Raw genomic sequence first — 18,867 nt, 5'->3', positions numbered from 1 at the left:
AACTTATAATATAATTATAAAATATATATGATATTAAAATTATAATTATGAGAGAGAAAATAGGAGAGTGGAGATAATGGGAGAGAATGTGTATCGCTCCGGAATGAGATTCATTTCTCCCAATATAGAGAGGATTGGATGATTCCTGAGTATCCGGAAATCAAATCAATATTCTGGAATCAAAACCACCAACCAAACATCTCATTTCATTCCCTTTCTCATTCCTGAGTACAAAAACCACTTACCAAGCATGCCCTAAGAAACACTATTATGAATAATGTTATTTTTTAATAAAAATTAATTAATATAATATAAATGATAGTAACAGTTAAGACAACAAATATTTAAAAGACACTAGTATCTATAATATTATTTTTTAATATTATTTTAGTTAAAACTATGTAATATAATATTAATGGAGTAACTAACATAAAAATATTTAAAAGTCACTATTATCAATAATAATTTATAAATATTTAAAAGACATTAGTATCTATAATATTATTTTTTAAAATTATTTTAGTTAAAATTATGTAATATAATATTAATGGAGTAACTAACGACAAAAATATTTAAAACGACAAAAATATTTAAAAGCATCTGTTATCAATAATAATTTTTTAATATTATTTTAATAAAATTATGTAATATAATATAAATGAGAGTTAATTAACGCACCAAACAAAATATTTAAGAAGTACTAGTATCTATAATATTATCTTTTAATATTACTTATTAACGACAAAAATATTTAAAAGCCACTATTATCAATATTATTATTTTTTAATATTATTCTAATAAAAATTACTTAATATAATATAGATGAGAGTAGTAGCTAACCCACAAAAATATATTAAGTCACTATTATCCATAATATTATTTTTTAATATTATTCTAATAAAAATTAGGTAATAAAATATAAATGAGAGTAATACCTAACAACAAAAATATTTAAGAGCCACTATTATCAATAATATTATTTTTTAATATTATTATAATAAAAATTATGTAATATAATATATATGAGAGTAATAACTAATGAACAAAAATATTTAAGAATCACTATTATCCGTAATATTATTTTTTAATATTATTTTAATAAAAATAATATAATATAATATAAATTTGAACAATAAAATCACACAAAAATAGATAAGAACCACTATTATCAATAATATTATTATAATAAAAATTATATAATATAATATAAATGAGATTAATAGTTAACGACAAAATATTTAAGAGTCGCTATTATCTATAATATTATTTTTTTAATATTATTCTAATAAAAATTATATAATATAATATAAATGAGAGTAGTAACTAACGACAAAAATATTTAAGAATCACTATTATCAGTAATAATATTTTTTAATATTATTTTAATAAAAATTATGTAATAAAATATAAATGAGAATAATAGCCAACTAATATTATTTTACCAAAAATTATGTAATACAATATAAATGAGAATAATAGCTGATTGAAAAAAAATAAAAAATTTAAAAACCACTATTATCAATAATATTATTTTAATAAAAATAATATAATATAATATAAATAAAAGAAGTAATCACTAGTATAATAATGTTATTTTTTAATATTGTTTTAATAAAATTATAATAATATTAATTTTATAATTATATTGTAATATAATAAAAACAGCCTAGGATAAATGAGATTCATGGCATATTCACAAAATAACTTCTATACCAGAATTCAAATTTAATACATAAAAAATAAAATATGCGTTTCAAAAGTAAAGGAAAATTATGAGTATTTTTATTTTCAAAATTATCAATAAAAATACTTTTTATTTCTCTTTTTAAAAAGTATTATATTATTTAATATTAATACTTCTAATTTTATTTTTTTATATAATTACACAATTTTCTATTTAAATAATCACCAATCCAAACAATTTCCTCTTTTCTCTCCATCTCTAAATTTCGTTTCTTGGTTCTCTCTCCTATCAAACCCTAACCCTAATCCCACCAATTCAGCATTGCACGTTTGACTTGTCGTTCTCAATCCTTAAACCCTGATTAATATAGTTGTTGATCCTACGATCGGGGACCCTTTCTGTCAAGATTCGATTATCCATTGTGGTTCGACCGCAGATGGATTCTCAGGTAAACAATCTTTACGATACGGTTTCGCAGCCAGATACCAGCAACGATGCATACACTTTCCTTGAGTTCAACACCCAGGGGGAAGATTATGATTATCCGGAATTCCAAGAACTTTCTCAACCAATTCGTTCGTCAGTTTGGCCAACGCCTTCTGATTCGCTATCTGAATCGGCTGATCGAGCAGAAAGAGCCTCTACTGATCACCAATCAGATGCTTCGCCTGTTTCTACAGCGTCGGGTAGTGGCCCAAAAGGTAGGGGCGGGGGTAATGGTATTGGAAGAGATCAGGCAGCTGTGGATGCTCTTGCTGCTGGAATGAGCGGGTTAAACTTCGAGGAGACGGGAGATGATGAGAATTTTGAGTTTGGAAAAGGTGATTTTGCTGAGCATGCATGTAAGTATTGCGGAGTGACCAACCCAGCTTGCGTAGTGAGGTGTAATGTGCCATCTTGTCGCAAGTGGTTCTGTAATTCACGAGGGAATACTTCAGGTTCACATATCGTTAATCACCTGGTGAGTTGAAAAAGACACCTTTTCTAGTCAGTTTAATTTTAGTAAGCTAATTGGTAAATGAGGATCAGAGATTGGTAGGTGTAAGAGGAAGGAACGGAATTGAATATGATGAGTAATAGAGAGGATTGAGCTCAAATGATACAAAACTGAAGTATCCCACAAGTTTTGTTTGATGCATAAATAGCAAGTTGATGGCAATTCTTTTGGCAACTATTGTGTTTTTGTAAACATTTTATGCATGGCATCTGAGGCCATTTGCTTTGTGGTGGCTTCAGCTTCTGTTCTCATGCTATATTTGGCTCAATTTTTACTGGAATGGATAAAGTCACAAATATATTTGGTTTACAACCTTAGTAGAAGTAGGTATAAATGCCCCGTTTTGGTTGCTTTTATGAGTGAGTTGCTTCTCTTTCTTATTCAGGTTCGAGCTAAACATAAAGAAGTTTGCCTCCACAAAGACAGTCCTTTGGGAGAAACAATCCTCGAATGCTACAATTGTGGATGCAGAAATGTATTCCTTCTAGGATTTATCTCTGCAAAGACAGAGAGTGTTGTGGTTCTTCTTTGCAGGGAGCCCTGTCTTAATGTCAATGCCTTGAAGGACATGAACTGGGACTTGAGTCAGTGGTGCCCCCTTATTGATGATAGGTGTTTCTTGCAGTGGCTTGTTAAGGTAAAAACATCTTTTACTATAAACAATGATGCAGACCCAATTATACTTGCTAACACATATAATTTTCAGGTACCATCTGAACAAGAACAGCTGAGAGCTCGTCAAATCAGTGCTCAGCAAATAAATAAAATTGAAGAATTATGGAAGACAAACCCTGATGCTACCTTGGAAGACCTTGAGAAACCTGGAGTTGATGATGAACCTCAGCCTGTTGTATTGAAGTATGAAGATGCATACCAGGTTCTCATGACTTATCTTTAACCTGTGAAGTTTGGCTAGAGTGATAACTTTCAATTGATTATGTAATGAATTATACTTTTTTTTTCTCTCATTAACTTTATTCCCTTTTTATATTTTTCCTTTTTGTAGTATCAAAATGTGTTTGCCCCTCTTATTAAGCTTGAAGCTGATTATGACAAGGTATGCCTTCACTTTTCATTGCTTGATTACTCTTTGCTCTCTAATGACGGTTCATTCTTTTGAACACCATTAGTTAATCCATCTTTAAAAGCTAGATATTTCAAGAACATGACATAGTTTGTTTCTTTTATTTGTAGATGATGAAAGAGTCTCAAAGCAAAGACAATTTGACTGTTCGCTGGGATATTGGTCTCAACAAGAAGCGCATTGCATATTTTGTTTTCCCAAAGGTTCTGTCTACCTTGAGCTTGATTATTACTACCATTTCCTTCTCTCTCTTGGGTAGTGTTTACTTATGTAGTTTTAATCTTAATATGCTGTATTTTTTTTCTAGGAGGACAATGAATTACGACTTGTTCCTGGTGATGAGCTTCGACTGCGTTACTCTGGAGATGCAGCTCATCCAGCTTGGCATTCAGTGGGCCATGTGGTATGCTTCCTTATTTCTTTTTCTTCATCTGTTGTCTGTTGGTTTTGAATATTGGTCAACTTTTTTATTATACATTTTACTGCTTATACCACTTGTTGGATTCAGTGGGCCACTTGATGATCATTCTGCTCATGAGTTTTCTCCTATTCCTTTCTAGATAAAATTAACTGCACAAGAGGAAGTTGCTCTAGAACTTCGTGCAAGTCAGGTATTGCAATTTCTAATTTGGTTTCATCCTTCCAGCTATCCTTGATTTCTAATTGTCAACTATTTTTATTTGTAGGGAGTTCCCATCGATATGAACCATGGTTTTAGTGTTGACTTTGTATGGAAGAGCACAAGCTTTGATAGGATGCAAGGAGCAATGAAAACATTTGCTGTGGATGAGACCAGTGTTAGCGGGTAGGTTTGATAGGACAATCATATTAAGTGAAGTTTTTGGCTTATGTTACTTCCATTTGGTTCTTTTTGCTTCGTTTTTTTCTGGCTTCTGGAAAGAAACTCCTATGTTGCTTATACTTATTTGTACATTTATTGTCTTGGTCAACATATTACTGTAGAAGTACTCAGTATGTTCATTAGATTTTTGTTTAACCCGTGTCTGGAACTACAACTTGATTTCTGGAACTTCTTCCAATTTATTTAAGAATTATCTGATAAGTTATTATGATATTTTGTTGCCAAGTAATCTTGCGTTTGATAGCATATCTTTAATCCTTATTATGAGGCTACTTTCTTTTGCATTTGTATGAGTATATTGTTTCTGTAATACTTCAGCGATGCATCTACTTCTCTTTCTTCTTATGACTACCTTTTTATGTAGCTATATCTATCATCACCTGTTGGGCCATGAAGTTGAGGTCCAGATGATCCGTAATACTTTGCCCCGTCGTTTTGGAGCACCTGGTCTCCCAGAACTGAATGCATCTCAAGTAAGCTGTGCTAAGATGGATGAAATAATGGTCTCTTTTAAAAAAAATGTAAAATGGTTGAATTGTGAATGAAAATGTTGGTTTTCTCTTGATGACATTTGATTTTCTAATTTCCATGTACTCGTGGGCCTATTTGACAAACCCAAACTTTTTCATTTTTCTTTCTCTATTTGTTACTAACATAGAAACACCCACATTATTTCTAGCAACAGTTTGTAGAAACACCCACATCACAATTATTGCAAATAATCTGATCCAGATCTGAATCCAGATAAGAAACAAAAACAACCATTTTCAAATAGGTTCATAGACATCAACCAAGGGGTACAGTTTGTGAGATTTGTACATCATTAAATTGTTCAAGCTTTTAATGTGGTATTTGATCTAGTTTCCAACAAATTTTACGATATTTGAGAATTAATTAATGTTGTGCTGAATTTTATGAAGAATTAATGTTCATTCAGTTTATTGGTGTTACTATTATTTGAAAGACTAACGGACTATTCTTGGTCTTGACTTCTACTTAAGTATATTACATATTACTGTCAAGTGTCAGGCATCTTGACATGCAGTTTTTGTATCAGGTTTTTGCTGTCAAAAGTGTACTTCAGAAACCAATTAGTTTAATCCAAGGCCCTCCTGGGACGGGGAAAACCGTAACCTCTGCAGCTATTGTATATCACATGGCCAAACAAGGGCAGGGCCAGGTAAACTGTAACCTCTGCAGCTATTCTTTAGGTCATTTTTATTTTATTTCAGTGTAGTCCTCTAATCTTCAATGAACAGGTATTGGTTTGTGCTCCAAGTAATGTGGCTGTTGACCAACTGGCTGAAAAGATAAGTGCCACTGGATTGAAGGTACTATAATCTTAAGGCAATATGTGTGTCTCTATTTGCTCAAAGGGTTAATATAGGAGAATTTAAATTGATAATTGAATCTTTATGTGTATTTTTGACTGGAGAGGAGGAGACATTAAGTTAAGTTATTTTACTTTCCTTTTTTAATGGCTTTCAGCAGTACAATTCCTGCTTTATTTTGATGATTTTTTATGTGGGGAATGCATAAATGGCCTTGTTGTCTACTTTTATTTCTCTTTTGCCTGCTTTATAATAGTATTTTTCTCCAGGTTGTTAGACTCTGCGCGAAATCAAGGGAAGCAGTCAGTTCTCCTGTTGAACACTTGACCCTTCATTATCAGGTTTGTTTATTGTCTTAGAGTGAGTAGACGTCTGAGCCTATATTCTATCTCCTATAATTAGCATGTTATATTTTTCTCTGCAGGTTCGGCATCTTGATACTTCTGAAAAGAGTGAACTGCACAAGCTACAACAGTTGAAGGATGAACAAGGTTAGATTTATCCTATTAGAGATTCAAAGTTTGTGTACATTGGATCTTGTCTCATAACTATTCTCTCTGAAGCATCTTTTTCTTATGGGAGCTGAAATGTGCATAATTAATTGTTATTTTTCCATATTGTTTTGGGTAACCAAGATAGGATATGTAAAATTTAACATGAATGTAGCAATCTCTCATACACAAATGGCTGTGGGAAGGACCTTTTGTGAGCTTTTAGAGAGGATTGACGAGGCATTAAAGACCACTTATTTCTTGTTGTCTTGATAATAAATTATGCTAGTATATTTATACACTAAATGATTGTGAGTAGTTACCACTATTAGGAATCCGAAACTACCGCTATTCTACCACCTCACACACAAACTAGTTTGACAATTTCCACACCTTTGATGTTGTATTCAGGAGAACTATCCAGCAGTGATGAGAAGAAATATAAAGCTCTTAAGCGGGCAACAGAGAGAGAAATAGCACAAAGTGCCGATGTCATTTGCTGCACATGCGTTGGAGCTGGAGATCCTCGACTGGCTAATTTTAGATTTCGTCAGGTTGTTTATAAGTGGCCTTTTTCCATTCGTGTTTTTTATTATTTTTTCTGACTTACTTTTCTCATCTTTGTACCCCTTATTTGCTTACACAGGTGCTTATTGATGAGTCTACTCAATCAACTGAGCCCGAGTGTCTTATTCCCTTAGTACTTGGAGTAAAGCAGGTTGGTTCCAGAACAATCTTGTTTGCTCATATTTCTCACATCTAAACTATGGCCCTTTCTTACAAATGTGCTTTGTTAGGTTGTTCTTGTTGGTGATCATTGCCAGCTTGGTCCTGTTATAATGTGCAAGAAAGCAGCTCGTGCTGGGCTAGCACAGTCTCTTTTTGAACGTCTTGTGATACTTGGTGTTAAACCTATTAGATTGCAAGTGATGATCTTCACTTTTCCCTTGTACATTGTTTATATCTTGTGGTAGTGGAAAATATAATCAGACGATTGATATTTGAAATTCTTCACCATCTTCAGGTTCAATATCGAATGCATCCAGCCCTTTCTGAGTTTCCTTCTAATAGCTTTTATGAAGGTACACTTCAAAATGGAGTAACCATCAATGAAAGACTATCACCAGGCATCGACTTTCCATGGCCAGTGCCAAATCGTCCAATGTTCTTTTATGTTCAGGTATATTGTTTCTCATAATAGTTTTGGGAATAATCTGGTAAAAGAATGTTTTTGAGTTGCTAATGTGCTAAACGCTCAAATTCTTAGGATATAGGGCATTATTAGGACTCCCATTAAGGTTCAATCACCAGTTGTACATGAAAAAATGAATAGATAGAAAATTAGCAAGTACAAATTTTAGGTGAATAATCTGTTGACTGACTATCTTTCTTTGTGTGTTCTACGAAGCTTCTTAATGGACAATTTCCATATCATGCAAGTGTGTCAAATCACACTAAAAAGATTAAGCTCTAAAGAGATAAATTCAAAAAGCAAGCTAAAATGAACAAATGCCCTTGTGTTTTCTTGGCAAAATCTATGTGCCCTTTCTACCAGTTGCATGTGCTAAGCATAGTTTTTATTTTATACAGTAAACTTGAAGGTAAAAATCTCATTCATTCCTTGGATCAGATCCTTGAGGAACTATCATGAGGATTGATTTTGATGCTTGATTATATGATTAAATAAATTGTGTCTTACATTGTGTTGGCTGTCCTCTCATTGTAGTCTGGATTATTTCTTACAAATTCTGAGTTTTATCTTTTTCTTTGAACAGATGGGACAGGAGGAAATAAGTGCTAGTGGTACATCCTATCTCAATAGGACTGAAGCTGCAAATGTTGAAAAAATTGTCACCACCTTCCTGAGGAGCGGTGTAATGCCTAATCAGGTTTGTATATGTTGCATTAAACTTCTTTTTTTCTGACTACATCATCCTTTGGAGACTAATCCTATCTACTTTTCTTCAGATTGGGGTTATAACACCATATGAGGGACAACGTGCATATATTGTAAACTATATGTCCAGAAATGGAGCTCTTAGACAACAACTCTACAAGGAAATAGAGGTAACCTTTGTATACAAAAGATGATTCAAGTTTCCAAACTTTGAAGCCTAAGATTTTGTTTGGTGGAATTACTAAATTATTTGATGTTACTTTAATTATGGTTATCCTCTACAGGTTGCAAGTGTAGATTCTTTCCAAGGGAGGGAAAAAGATTATATTATTTTGTCCTGTGTCAGGAGTAATGAACATCAGGTTGGCCTACATGCTACTGTTCAATCTCCTGTTTTGGTGTCTGCTTGTTAAGGATGCTTATATCCTTCTCTAGACCATGTTTTAGTTCATATTTTACTGTTTTTTATAAATGGGACTACAAGTTTTTAATTGGGTTGTGATTGTGTCAAAATAGCAGTTTCCAAATAGGTTCATGATATTTAATATTCTGAGTGTTGAAATTCTCAGTTGTCGGGTTGTCTCTTTACTAGCTGGAATTATTTGGATTATATTGGTTATTGCCGCCAGTTTCTAGAAAGGATTTATGCAGTTGCATCATGTTATCTGTTTAGAAATCTGGGTTGTTCTGATTCAAACTTGCTAGAAGTAACCTAATTCCATAACTACTCACTCTTGAGTGAGTCTGCTGCAAGTCTATTTTCTGAATTGTCACATAAAAACAACCTGATGCCTAATTACTGGATTATTTACTTACCTTTTGTTTTTTTGCAGGGGATTGGATTTCTTAATGACCCAAGGAGACTTAATGTTGCATTGACCCGAGCACGCTATGGTATTGTGTTGTTAGGCAATCCAAAAGTCCTAAGCAAACAGCCACTATGGAATAGTTTGCTGACACACTTCAAGGTATTTTACCTTATTTGATTTTTTCCATTGTAGAATACATGAGTACTTGTTAATTGTCCTTTGGCTCCTTCTGCTTGGATTTTTAATTTGGTTGTTATGGAAGCTCAGTGCTTGTTTGATGTAATTTTTTTTTAAAATAATTCAATTTGTTGAGAAAAATACCCTTTAGTTTAATGAAAAGGTGGATTATTTGGAGTTAATTACAAGAATATATTTTTCTTTTAGTATTTTAAATTGTTATAAAAAATAAAGTATTCAATTTGTTGAGAAAAATATCCTTTAGTTTGATGAAAAAGTGGATTATTTGGAGTTAATTACAAGAATATATTTTTCTTTTATTATTTTAAATTGTTATAAAAAATAAAGTAAGAGTATTTTAATTGATGAAGTGATTCACGATGGAATAAGGACCCTTCATCAAACCATGCCTCAGTCTTAATGTCAGAGATCTGTCCTTTGCAAAATAACAGATGATAAGGGTGTCTAATTTATGTTCTCATAACATTTCCCTTCTACTTCAGGAGCATGAATGTTTGGTGGAAGGACCACTCAGTAACTTGAAGCAGAGCATGGTTCAATTTCAAAAGCCCAAAAAGGTATTGTTGGATATGTTATGAGCTGTATTTCATTAATCAGTTATATGCTTATTTTTGTGATGTGTAAATGACCAATTATATAATATTGGGCTGCTTTGTTATACAATTTTTTCATGTTGATCATGATCCAAAAAATCCACATTGTTATGTTTGTAAATATCAGAATCATCTAGAGAATAATAATGCTGATCATGTTCCAAAATATAACCTGATCACAATGAAGCAAAAACTATCCTATAAATTGGATTATGATCTAGAAAATAATTTATGTACCAAATGTTGCAACAAAAATCACATGTGATGGTGACAATTTGTGACAAAATAGCAGTTTCCATCTAGGATTAATACTTGATCATGCTCTATCTTATATTTGGTTTAATGCAGATGTACAATGACCGAAGATTTTTATATGGTGGTGGACCCGGCACTGTGCCAGACGCCTCATCCACTCCAAACCCTGACAGGAGAAATAGTCGTCCCAGGGGTATGTTGTATATCAGCGACATTACACATTTCAATATTATATATATTGCTTTTGTTAAATCATGATTGCATAATCTACGACAATTTTTGTTTCATCAGCAGGATATATGTCTCCGGGCCCTCCTAATGGCAGTCAAAAGCCACCTGGGGTACATCCTACAGGTTATCCAATGCCTAGGGTTCCTCTTCCACCATACCACGGTGCTCCGCCTCCACAACCATATGCTATTCCTACTCGTGGAGCTAGTCATGGACCTGTAGGGGCTGTTCCTCATGTACCTCAGCCTGGAAATCGTGGTTTTGGATCTGGCCGTGGCAGTTCAAGTGCTCCTATTGGAAGTCATCTTACACATCAGCAAGGTCCACAGCCACCTATTGGAGGTCTTGCTCCCAATTTTAATTTTCCTATGGAGAATTCAAACAGCCAATCATCTGTTGGTGGACCATTGTCTCAGCCTGGATACGTTTCTAATGTTCGTACTTTCTCTTCTCTTTTTCTCTCCACCTCCCACACAGATTCACACAAAAAAATCCACTAAGGTTGATCAATTGAAAAAGGTTTTGCCTATGAGACCAAAGGTCTCAGGTTCGATTCCAACGCTCTGTTGGTTTAAACATTGATTTTTAAAAGAAAACATCATATTGTTTGGAAACACTCGGAGCTGGGTTTAAACGAGTTAACATCGATAACACTTTTTTTGTCGTATCTAATCCAGTGTTGATCTAGATGAAAAAATGTTGCTGTTTCTGGATCTGTATATGAATGCGGATCAACAAGAAATTGCCAACAAATTTTTAAGACTAAATTAGTGAATCTTTATCTGACTAAGTTCTGACGGACAAAAGCCAAACTAAATTAGTGATCCATATAAGATAAATTAATGATCCATATAAGATAACTGACGGACAAAAGCATATCAATTCATTTGATAATAACTGTTTTGGTTGTACATGTTTTATTTGTTATTTAATTAGATTCCAGTCCAAGGTCAAAGCCAAAACTTCCGGGATGGATTCTCTATGGGAGGCATGTCTCAGGTACTGAATCTTTATATTGTTATCTATTTTTCCAGCATTTTACTAGTGTTAATTGATAAACCTAATGATAAAATACCATTTACAGGATTTTCTAGGTGATGACTTTAAGAGCCAGGGATCGCATGTTCCATATAGTGTAAATGATTACTCCACACAGGTAGACATCCATTTAGAACAGTTAACTTATATTTGGAACAATAAAGGATTTCCATATAACCTTACAGTTTCAAAAGTTCAATGTTCGAAACTTGTATGTTATTTAGGAGGGGTGGTAGCAGCAGTACATTTAATTATACTGAAAATTTTGATCAGTTTTTATTTTTTTGGTACTTGTAGGCTTCACAAGGTGGATATGCTGCTGATTATGTGACCCAAGGAGCCCAAGGTGGATTCCCAGGAAGCTTTCTTAACCAAAATTCTCAAGGTGGATATTCTCGATTTGGTGCAGGGCATGATTTCATGACCCAGGTTTGTCCATATAGCTGCTGTTTAAGAACTCATTAATCTAAATATTAAATTTCTTGTCAAATCCTCCACTTATTCATGCACCATTGGTGAATTTGTCCTATGATATAAGACCAACATACATATCCAGTACTTAAACATCAAATATTGTCATTTTGTTTATTCAACATTTACTTTCTAAGCGGTCAGTATTCAAAATGTTCATATTTTTGTGTACAGGATTACATGAATCATGGATCTCAAGGCATGTTCACACAGGTTGGATTCAATGATCCTTCACAGGATGATGCTTCACAAAACCACTTTGGTTTGACAAACCAACTTCAATCCCAGGTTTAATTCTCTTCAATAATAGAGTTTCTTCTGTTGCTTTGTTTCCCATTTCAATCCTTGAATAATCATCTTTTACATCTCCCAAATTATATGAGAAAAAAAGAAAATGTGATTGAACCCACCATTCTAGCTCAAGTAGAAAAGAAAATGTGATTGCATTTGTTTTGTATGCAGGGTTTGATGAATCCACTTTATTCCCAGCCATATGCTGCTGCTGGTACCCACTATAATACACAACAAATAAATAACATACAACAACCTCAGCAGCAGCAGGGTCAGTCCTCTTCTTCCTCTTCTTCTCAGCATCATTTCAATGGCTGAGAGGTTGTGACCATCGGTTGTTACATGAAATGGGTTATCGTCTTCTTTTCATCCATCCCTTGTTTTGTTGCTGTGTTTGCCCTTTCTACTACAACCACTACCATTTTGTGATACTGAAGAGGTATATATTATCCCGCCAAAATATGCGAATTATAAGAAGCCTGTGAAAGTATTATGACAAATCCCCCCACCCTTAAACCGGCTCCTGCCTGGATTGAAGGTAATGGAAAGATTGGATGAGGCAAATCAACGGGACATCTAGGGTTGAGAAAGAAGAAAGGGGTAACTCAAATTTATCTTCTTCTCTAAATCTGAAACTGAGACCGTGAAAATGAGAGCTATTATAACATGGCATGGTTTTTTTTGTCGGAAGGGTGTTGTTCTTTGGCTATCTACATATTAATAATTGATGGAAATTGCTTGCCCGTTGCTAATATCTTCGCTGTGCAGGTACTATTACAATGATACATGTACAGCTAAATAGATAAATGGGAGTGAATTAATTAATTAGCTTAACAACAACAACCCTTTGATATCTGTTCATGTCATGTAATTAAACTCTTCTACATTTTGGCTATTAGTAGTGAGTAACTGGATTTTATTTTAACTTTGTAATGAAGTAAGTAGTATTCTTATGCTGCTTGCTTTTGGAAGTTGTTTGGATAAGTGTTTTGGTATTTTCTATAACTTCTAGTCTGTTTTTGGTATATTTCTATAAGTTCTAGTCTATTAGGTTTGTTTGTTATTGCTAAACCTCTTGTCATTTGAGTTAATACACTTAAAACCGATGGTTTGAGATTTTCTCAAATGAATTCAACCGTTTGATTATGCATTTTAGTTTTTAGTGTATAATCTGAACCCTTTGCTGCAAAGCGAACAACTATCCATTGTATCTTTCCCCTTGGAACCTTCCTTGCAAATGCATTCTTTTTCCATGCATTTACATTTACATCATTCCCCACAGAAGATTGAGAAAAGTAACATTGAATTAGGATATCCATCTCTTGTAACATTAAGAACATTGAAGATCAAGTCAATTTACATAAGAGACAAGGATAAAAAAAGTCAATAATACTTGCATTAACTTGCATAGGAGACAACTTGTAAAAACACATGTATGAACATTTGAACATAATCAGTTAGTCCCAAACTACTTCTCTTCATTCAGCAATATGTTAAACTCTTTGATAGATGTTCATGTCATGTAATTAAACTCTTCTACATTTGGGCTATAATTAGTAGTGAGTAATTGGATTTTATTTTAATTTGTAAAGTATTGTCATGCTGCTTGCTTTTGGAAGCGTGTTGGTATTTTTCTATGACTTTTAATCTGTTTCCGGTATTTGTATAGATATGTTAAGTGTTTTGGTATTTTTCTAAATTCATTCACAAAGTTTAACACCATTGAATGAAAGTTCAATTTGGACCATGTCTAAAGAATCACATTGAAGATGAATTACAAAATACTTTTATGTTTCATATGTTGGAAACATAGAGTATATTGAGAAAATATCTTACTAATCTAAATTTCAATCACTTGTGAAAAGTAAATTTTTGAGATACTTGTAAGTGACTAACGATAAATTTATTTCATGATATGGGTTATCCTTACATGGTGTATTAAGGAGTTTTATTTTTGGGGCTTAGAACTGTAATTCTATTTATAAGCTATTGAAATTTTGCTAGTTTTATAATGATATATATAATAATGTTTAATTTTGAAAGTGTCCGAATTGCCGAGTCGAGAACTGTGGTTAATTTGAATATCCATTACTCTGACATATATATACAAATTAACCTAAGTATCAAATTAACCTAAGTATCCGTTACTTTTTTTTTTTGGATATATATTTTTCATATTTACCTTGAACATATGATATGGGCATAATATTCAAAAATATATATATATATATATATATATATATATATTATTAAGTTTGGACTTAAAATAAACATACAGGTTATTCATTAAATTTGAAAATGAGGAGAGATATGATATATAGTAATATATAGAAGATAATAACATAATTTTAAATTTGAATAAAATATAAATAAAAGAAAGATAGATAAAAGAGTATAAAAAAAAAGTATAAAAATTAATTGAATGAATAATAACTACATTTAGATAAACTTATAAAATAATTATATAAATAAATACATCAAAAATCGACTGTTTGTTTTCTTTATTTTTTTTTACAATAAAATCAATAATTTGAAAACCTTTATTAGTTTAGTTTATCACTGTATTTAAACACCGTTTAGAGTTGAATATGAGTAAACCATAAAGATTTGTAATTTATGGTTTTAGTTTTCTTAGACGGTATAAGTACCAGTAAAAAAAAATTTTTTAAGAACAAAATTCTTCGAAAAAAGACAAAATGCTTTCGGTGATAGTTTTTACCGAGAGCATTTATAAATGCTCTCGATACTATTAACTTTTTCCAATAAGTGGAGAAAAAGATACTAGTATTATAAATATCAACCATTGTGAAAGCACAACAGACCATGGAGAGAAAAAAAGAGGGGGTTTGTTTTTGTTAAAACTTTTATAGAATACTCTTCTGGTAAGAGAAGAAAAGAAAAGAAAGTAGATACTATCTTTAGATGTGAAAGTAGAGAAGGCCCATTAAAGACATCACGAACTACTGACTTCTTCAGATCTGCTTTGGCTGTTCTTTTATCTGTGGGGCCCATTAAAGAAAAAGATTCAAGTCATTAAAGGGTCATTGGGTACAACGAGAGAGAAATAAAGTTAGATAATACATAAATAAATAAATAAAAAAAAGAGAGAAAGAACAACTAAATAACAGATGAGAATAAGGAAAGGAGAATAAATAGTAGATGGCAGATAGATGATGAAAGAAAGATAATCATATTTATTAGATCTTCGACCATTCTCTAGTGAAGTCAAATTACTAAACTTATAATTTGGATTAATTTGATTGAATTTATTTTTAATTTATTTTTTCTGTTTATTAATTTATTTGCGTATTCAGCTTATTTGAATGAATTTTCTAGCTATTTTATATAGCTAATTAGCTTCTTTTTATTTAGATATATATTATTTTCTCAAATATTAATTTATTTTATAAATTATTAATCATATATAATTCATTACTTAATTATATATTTATAAATTTAATATTTTTTACTTCAATTATTTTAATTTTTTTTATTAACTTAATTTTAAATATTAATAAATAAATTATTTATTTGAAAATAAAGTATATGAATATATTAATTTTTTTAATTCACAAATAAAATATTTAATACATTTTATAAAATATATTATGTTTTAGTGAAATTCATTCTATATATTTATGTTATTATTTTTATTATTATTATTATTATTATTATGAAATGTTGATTAGGTGTGATTGTGAGAAGATTTATTTAATTTTGTTAAAATATTTAAAAATATTAATTTTTTTATTATTAAATAAAAAATATTTTTAAAATATAATTATTTTTTTTTTGTAAGAAAAAAAAGGAAGACCGGAGATAAAATGACCAAAATCATTATGTGCATCATAAAAGTCAAACCAACAGAGAAAAGTAAAAAAAAAATCAATGAACTGAAAACAAACGACTTCTACTATTTTTTTTTTTGGCATCATCTTTAAAGTTTATCTTGTTCATATTCAAATGCACTACTTTTGTATATTTATAAATTTAATATTTTTTTCTTCAATTAATTTAATTTTTTTTATTAACTTAATTTTAAATATTAATAAAAAAAAGTATTTATTTATTTAAAAAAAATTATATGAATATATTAATTTTTTAATTCATAAATTAAATATTTAATACATTTAATAAAATATATTATATTTTAGTAAAATTAATTATTTATTTTTTGTATAGAAAAAAAAGGACTGAAGATAAAATGAACAAAAGCATTATGCATCATAAAAGTCAGACCAACAGAAAATAGTTTGATTCAATTTTATAAAAAAAATAAAAAAATCAATAAACTGAAAACGACTTTATTCTTGACATCATATTCATAGTTTTCTTGCTCATATATATATACATATATTCACCAACAGTTTTCAATTAATTTGAGCTATATTATCAGGGTCGGCCGCCCAGGGTAAGCCTGGCAAGTCCCCGGGGTAGGGCAGTCCACTCCCCAGGGCAGCCCATTTAATAAAATATATAAGATATTTAAATAACTTTATGAGAATTTTAAATGTAACATAATGTAGTTTAGTGGTTTATATTAGAAATTTAGAATTTTTATTTTGTCAGAAGTTCAAATCTCACTTATAATAAATTATTTTTTATCAATTTTTAATACAAACATAGGGCAATAAAAAAGAAAACTTTTATTTCTATCGGAGACTAAGGCAGCCCGAAATCCGGGGCCGACTATGTATATAATATAATCTGAATTATTCGATCGGCCATGGCCATTAAGTTCTCCACGATCCTGGATGTAAAATATCTGTCATGTCATGGTTTATCTTCATTAATTGACTCCTCTAAATCTAATTAATTATATGCTTAATTTATCCAAAATCAACATTATTATCATATTTTCACTATATTTCCTCCTCTCAATTTGTATTTGTTTTACCTCTTTTAAGTTGTTCCTTCAGTTTCAAATGAAGATTGCTGATATATTTTGCATTTCCAAGGGATCCTTTTCACCTCAATTTCTCTCTCGTGTTCTCTTTGGTAAGTATATTGATATAAATAATTGTCATTAAAGATCACATTAAGGAAAAAAAAAAGTGTTAATTGGTCACGTTAATATTGAGTTGATGACAGTAGATCATTTAATTAAAGGCATGCCAATTTAGAATTTTAAAGTTTGATATTTTTACTTATTAGTTTAAAAAAATGTTATTAAGTTTGGACTTAGAATAAATATATGATTTATTTATTAAGTTTGAAAGTGATGAGAAATTTGATATATAATAATATATGAAAAATAATAACATAATTTTAAATTGGGACATATAGTCATGATTGGTATATTTGATTTTACTTTAAGATGAATATTATACTAATTGACTAAGTGGGAGAATGTAAGTATTAACTTTGTGTAGGGGTGCAAATGAGTTGTACCGTTCGTGAGTCGCTCGGTCAAAGTTCGATTCGAGTTCGGTCAAAATTGAATTCGAGTTCGAGCCAGCTCGTTTAAGATTCGAGTCGAATTCGAGCTTAGGTAAAACTCGCTAGATGACTCATCGAACTTTCTCGAACCTAATCATAATTTTTTTAAAATTTTAAATTTTAATCAAAATTTGAAACATACCCATAAGACTATTTATTGACTTATTGCTTATGAGCATCCCTAAAATCTAATTATCCATAACCCTAAATTTTATTTTGTTTCCAAATTCCAAATTTCTAATACAACGCATCATCAACCAACAATACACATCTCACTTCACTTTTCTTTCTTAAGAAGACTCTCAACATGTTTTGATTTATGGTTATCTGATTTTATTACTATATAAGGATTTAAAATATTTGTGTAGTGAACTATTTGAATAATGATAATTTATGTCTTTTTTAATATAAGAAATTAATATATAAATATATTTAAATTCGAATCTTTCGAGTCTTTCGAGACAAACTCGAGCCCATGGTTATATGATCGAGTTTAATATTAAAAGCTCGATTGAGATCGAGTCGAGCCAATAAAAAACGAGTCGAGTCAAACTCGAGTCAGGACTAGTTCGAGCTGGGCTAGTAATTTGCCCTATATATTTTTATTTTTATTATTATTAGAAATCAATTTTGTAATATATATATATATATATATATATATATATATATATATATATATATATTTGTGTTTTTTTTGGGTGAAATAATGTTTTTTATTTTTTTGGAATTTTTTAAATTTAAAGTTAGAACCAATTATAATTTTTTTTTTAATGCTAAAGGACGTAGGTTTCTTTAAGAAGACTAAAATTGTTATATTAGGTCTTAAATTTACAACGTAACACTTTAAAAAATCAAGTTATTTAGCTTTTATATTTTAAATTAAATTAAATATTTATATAAAAATACATATCGAAGAACTTCAAACATTTTATTTTTTATTTTGTATAAGTTCTTTTTTATAATGTTGAGAAGTTTTTTTAATGTAAGTTAATGGATTATTTTGAATAGTTATTATATCAACTAGCATTTAGCCCATGCATTTTGTCACGGGCTTAGTCTTTTCACTGACGATCCGTACGGCACTAGTTACGATCTTCGCAAGAACGAGTAACTAGTCAGCCTTACTCGACGCAACACTCGGCGTTTAATAGAATTGACACAAGAATTCTAGAGAGAGAGTAACTCTTACAAAAAAA

The 18,867-nt window shown here is 30.8% G+C and overlaps 1 protein-coding gene across 3 annotated transcripts in view; it reads left to right on the top strand.

Moving 5' to 3' along the window:
- Positions 1-1,934: 1,934 nt before the first annotated feature.
- Positions 1,935-18,867, top strand: part of LOC124927140 (regulator of nonsense transcripts 1 homolog) — a 33,178-nt gene continuing 16,245 nt past the window's right edge. Inside the window, exons 1-29 of one of the 3 annotated variants that reach the window (XM_047467494.1) lie at positions 1,937-2,645; positions 3,067-3,318; positions 3,388-3,558; positions 3,688-3,738; positions 3,876-3,968; positions 4,073-4,168; positions 4,326-4,376; positions 4,452-4,570; positions 4,992-5,100; positions 5,685-5,807; positions 5,887-5,958; positions 6,228-6,299; positions 6,383-6,449; positions 6,861-7,003; positions 7,096-7,167; positions 7,247-7,375; positions 7,474-7,629; positions 8,225-8,338; positions 8,418-8,516; positions 8,631-8,708; positions 9,180-9,314; positions 9,836-9,910; positions 10,295-10,394; positions 10,493-10,866; positions 11,369-11,431; positions 11,517-11,588; positions 11,768-11,899; positions 12,116-12,229; positions 12,404-13,265. In XM_047467494.1, coding sequence (XP_047323450.1) covers positions 2,121-2,645; positions 3,067-3,318; positions 3,388-3,558; positions 3,688-3,738; positions 3,876-3,968; positions 4,073-4,168; positions 4,326-4,376; positions 4,452-4,570; positions 4,992-5,100; positions 5,685-5,807; positions 5,887-5,958; positions 6,228-6,299; positions 6,383-6,449; positions 6,861-7,003; positions 7,096-7,167; positions 7,247-7,375; positions 7,474-7,629; positions 8,225-8,338; positions 8,418-8,516; positions 8,631-8,708; positions 9,180-9,314; positions 9,836-9,910; positions 10,295-10,394; positions 10,493-10,866; positions 11,369-11,431; positions 11,517-11,588; positions 11,768-11,899; positions 12,116-12,229; positions 12,404-12,550 — 3,804 coding nt within the window. In that variant the 5' untranslated portion in view covers positions 1,937-2,120 and the 3' untranslated portion in view covers positions 12,551-13,265. Of the gene's footprint in view, positions 2,646-3,066; positions 3,319-3,387; positions 3,559-3,687; positions 3,739-3,875; positions 3,969-4,072; positions 4,169-4,325; positions 4,377-4,451; positions 4,571-4,991; positions 5,101-5,684; positions 5,808-5,886; positions 5,959-6,227; positions 6,300-6,382; positions 6,450-6,860; positions 7,004-7,095; positions 7,168-7,246; positions 7,376-7,473; positions 7,630-8,224; positions 8,339-8,417; positions 8,517-8,630; positions 8,709-9,179; positions 9,315-9,835; positions 9,911-10,294; positions 10,395-10,492; positions 10,867-11,368; positions 11,432-11,516; positions 11,589-11,767; positions 11,900-12,115; positions 12,230-12,403; positions 13,266-18,867 lie in introns of those variants that run through there. The other 2 variants (XM_047467495.1, XM_047467496.1) reach the window with 2 other exon arrangements.

Source organism: Impatiens glandulifera, chromosome 2, assembly GCF_907164915.1.
Source record: "Impatiens glandulifera chromosome 2, dImpGla2.1, whole genome shotgun sequence".
NCBI lineage: Eukaryota > Viridiplantae > Streptophyta > Magnoliopsida > Ericales > Balsaminaceae > Impatiens > Impatiens glandulifera.
Note: the sequence above shows the minus strand (reverse complement) of the source record. Positions and strands in the feature narration are given on the sequence as shown.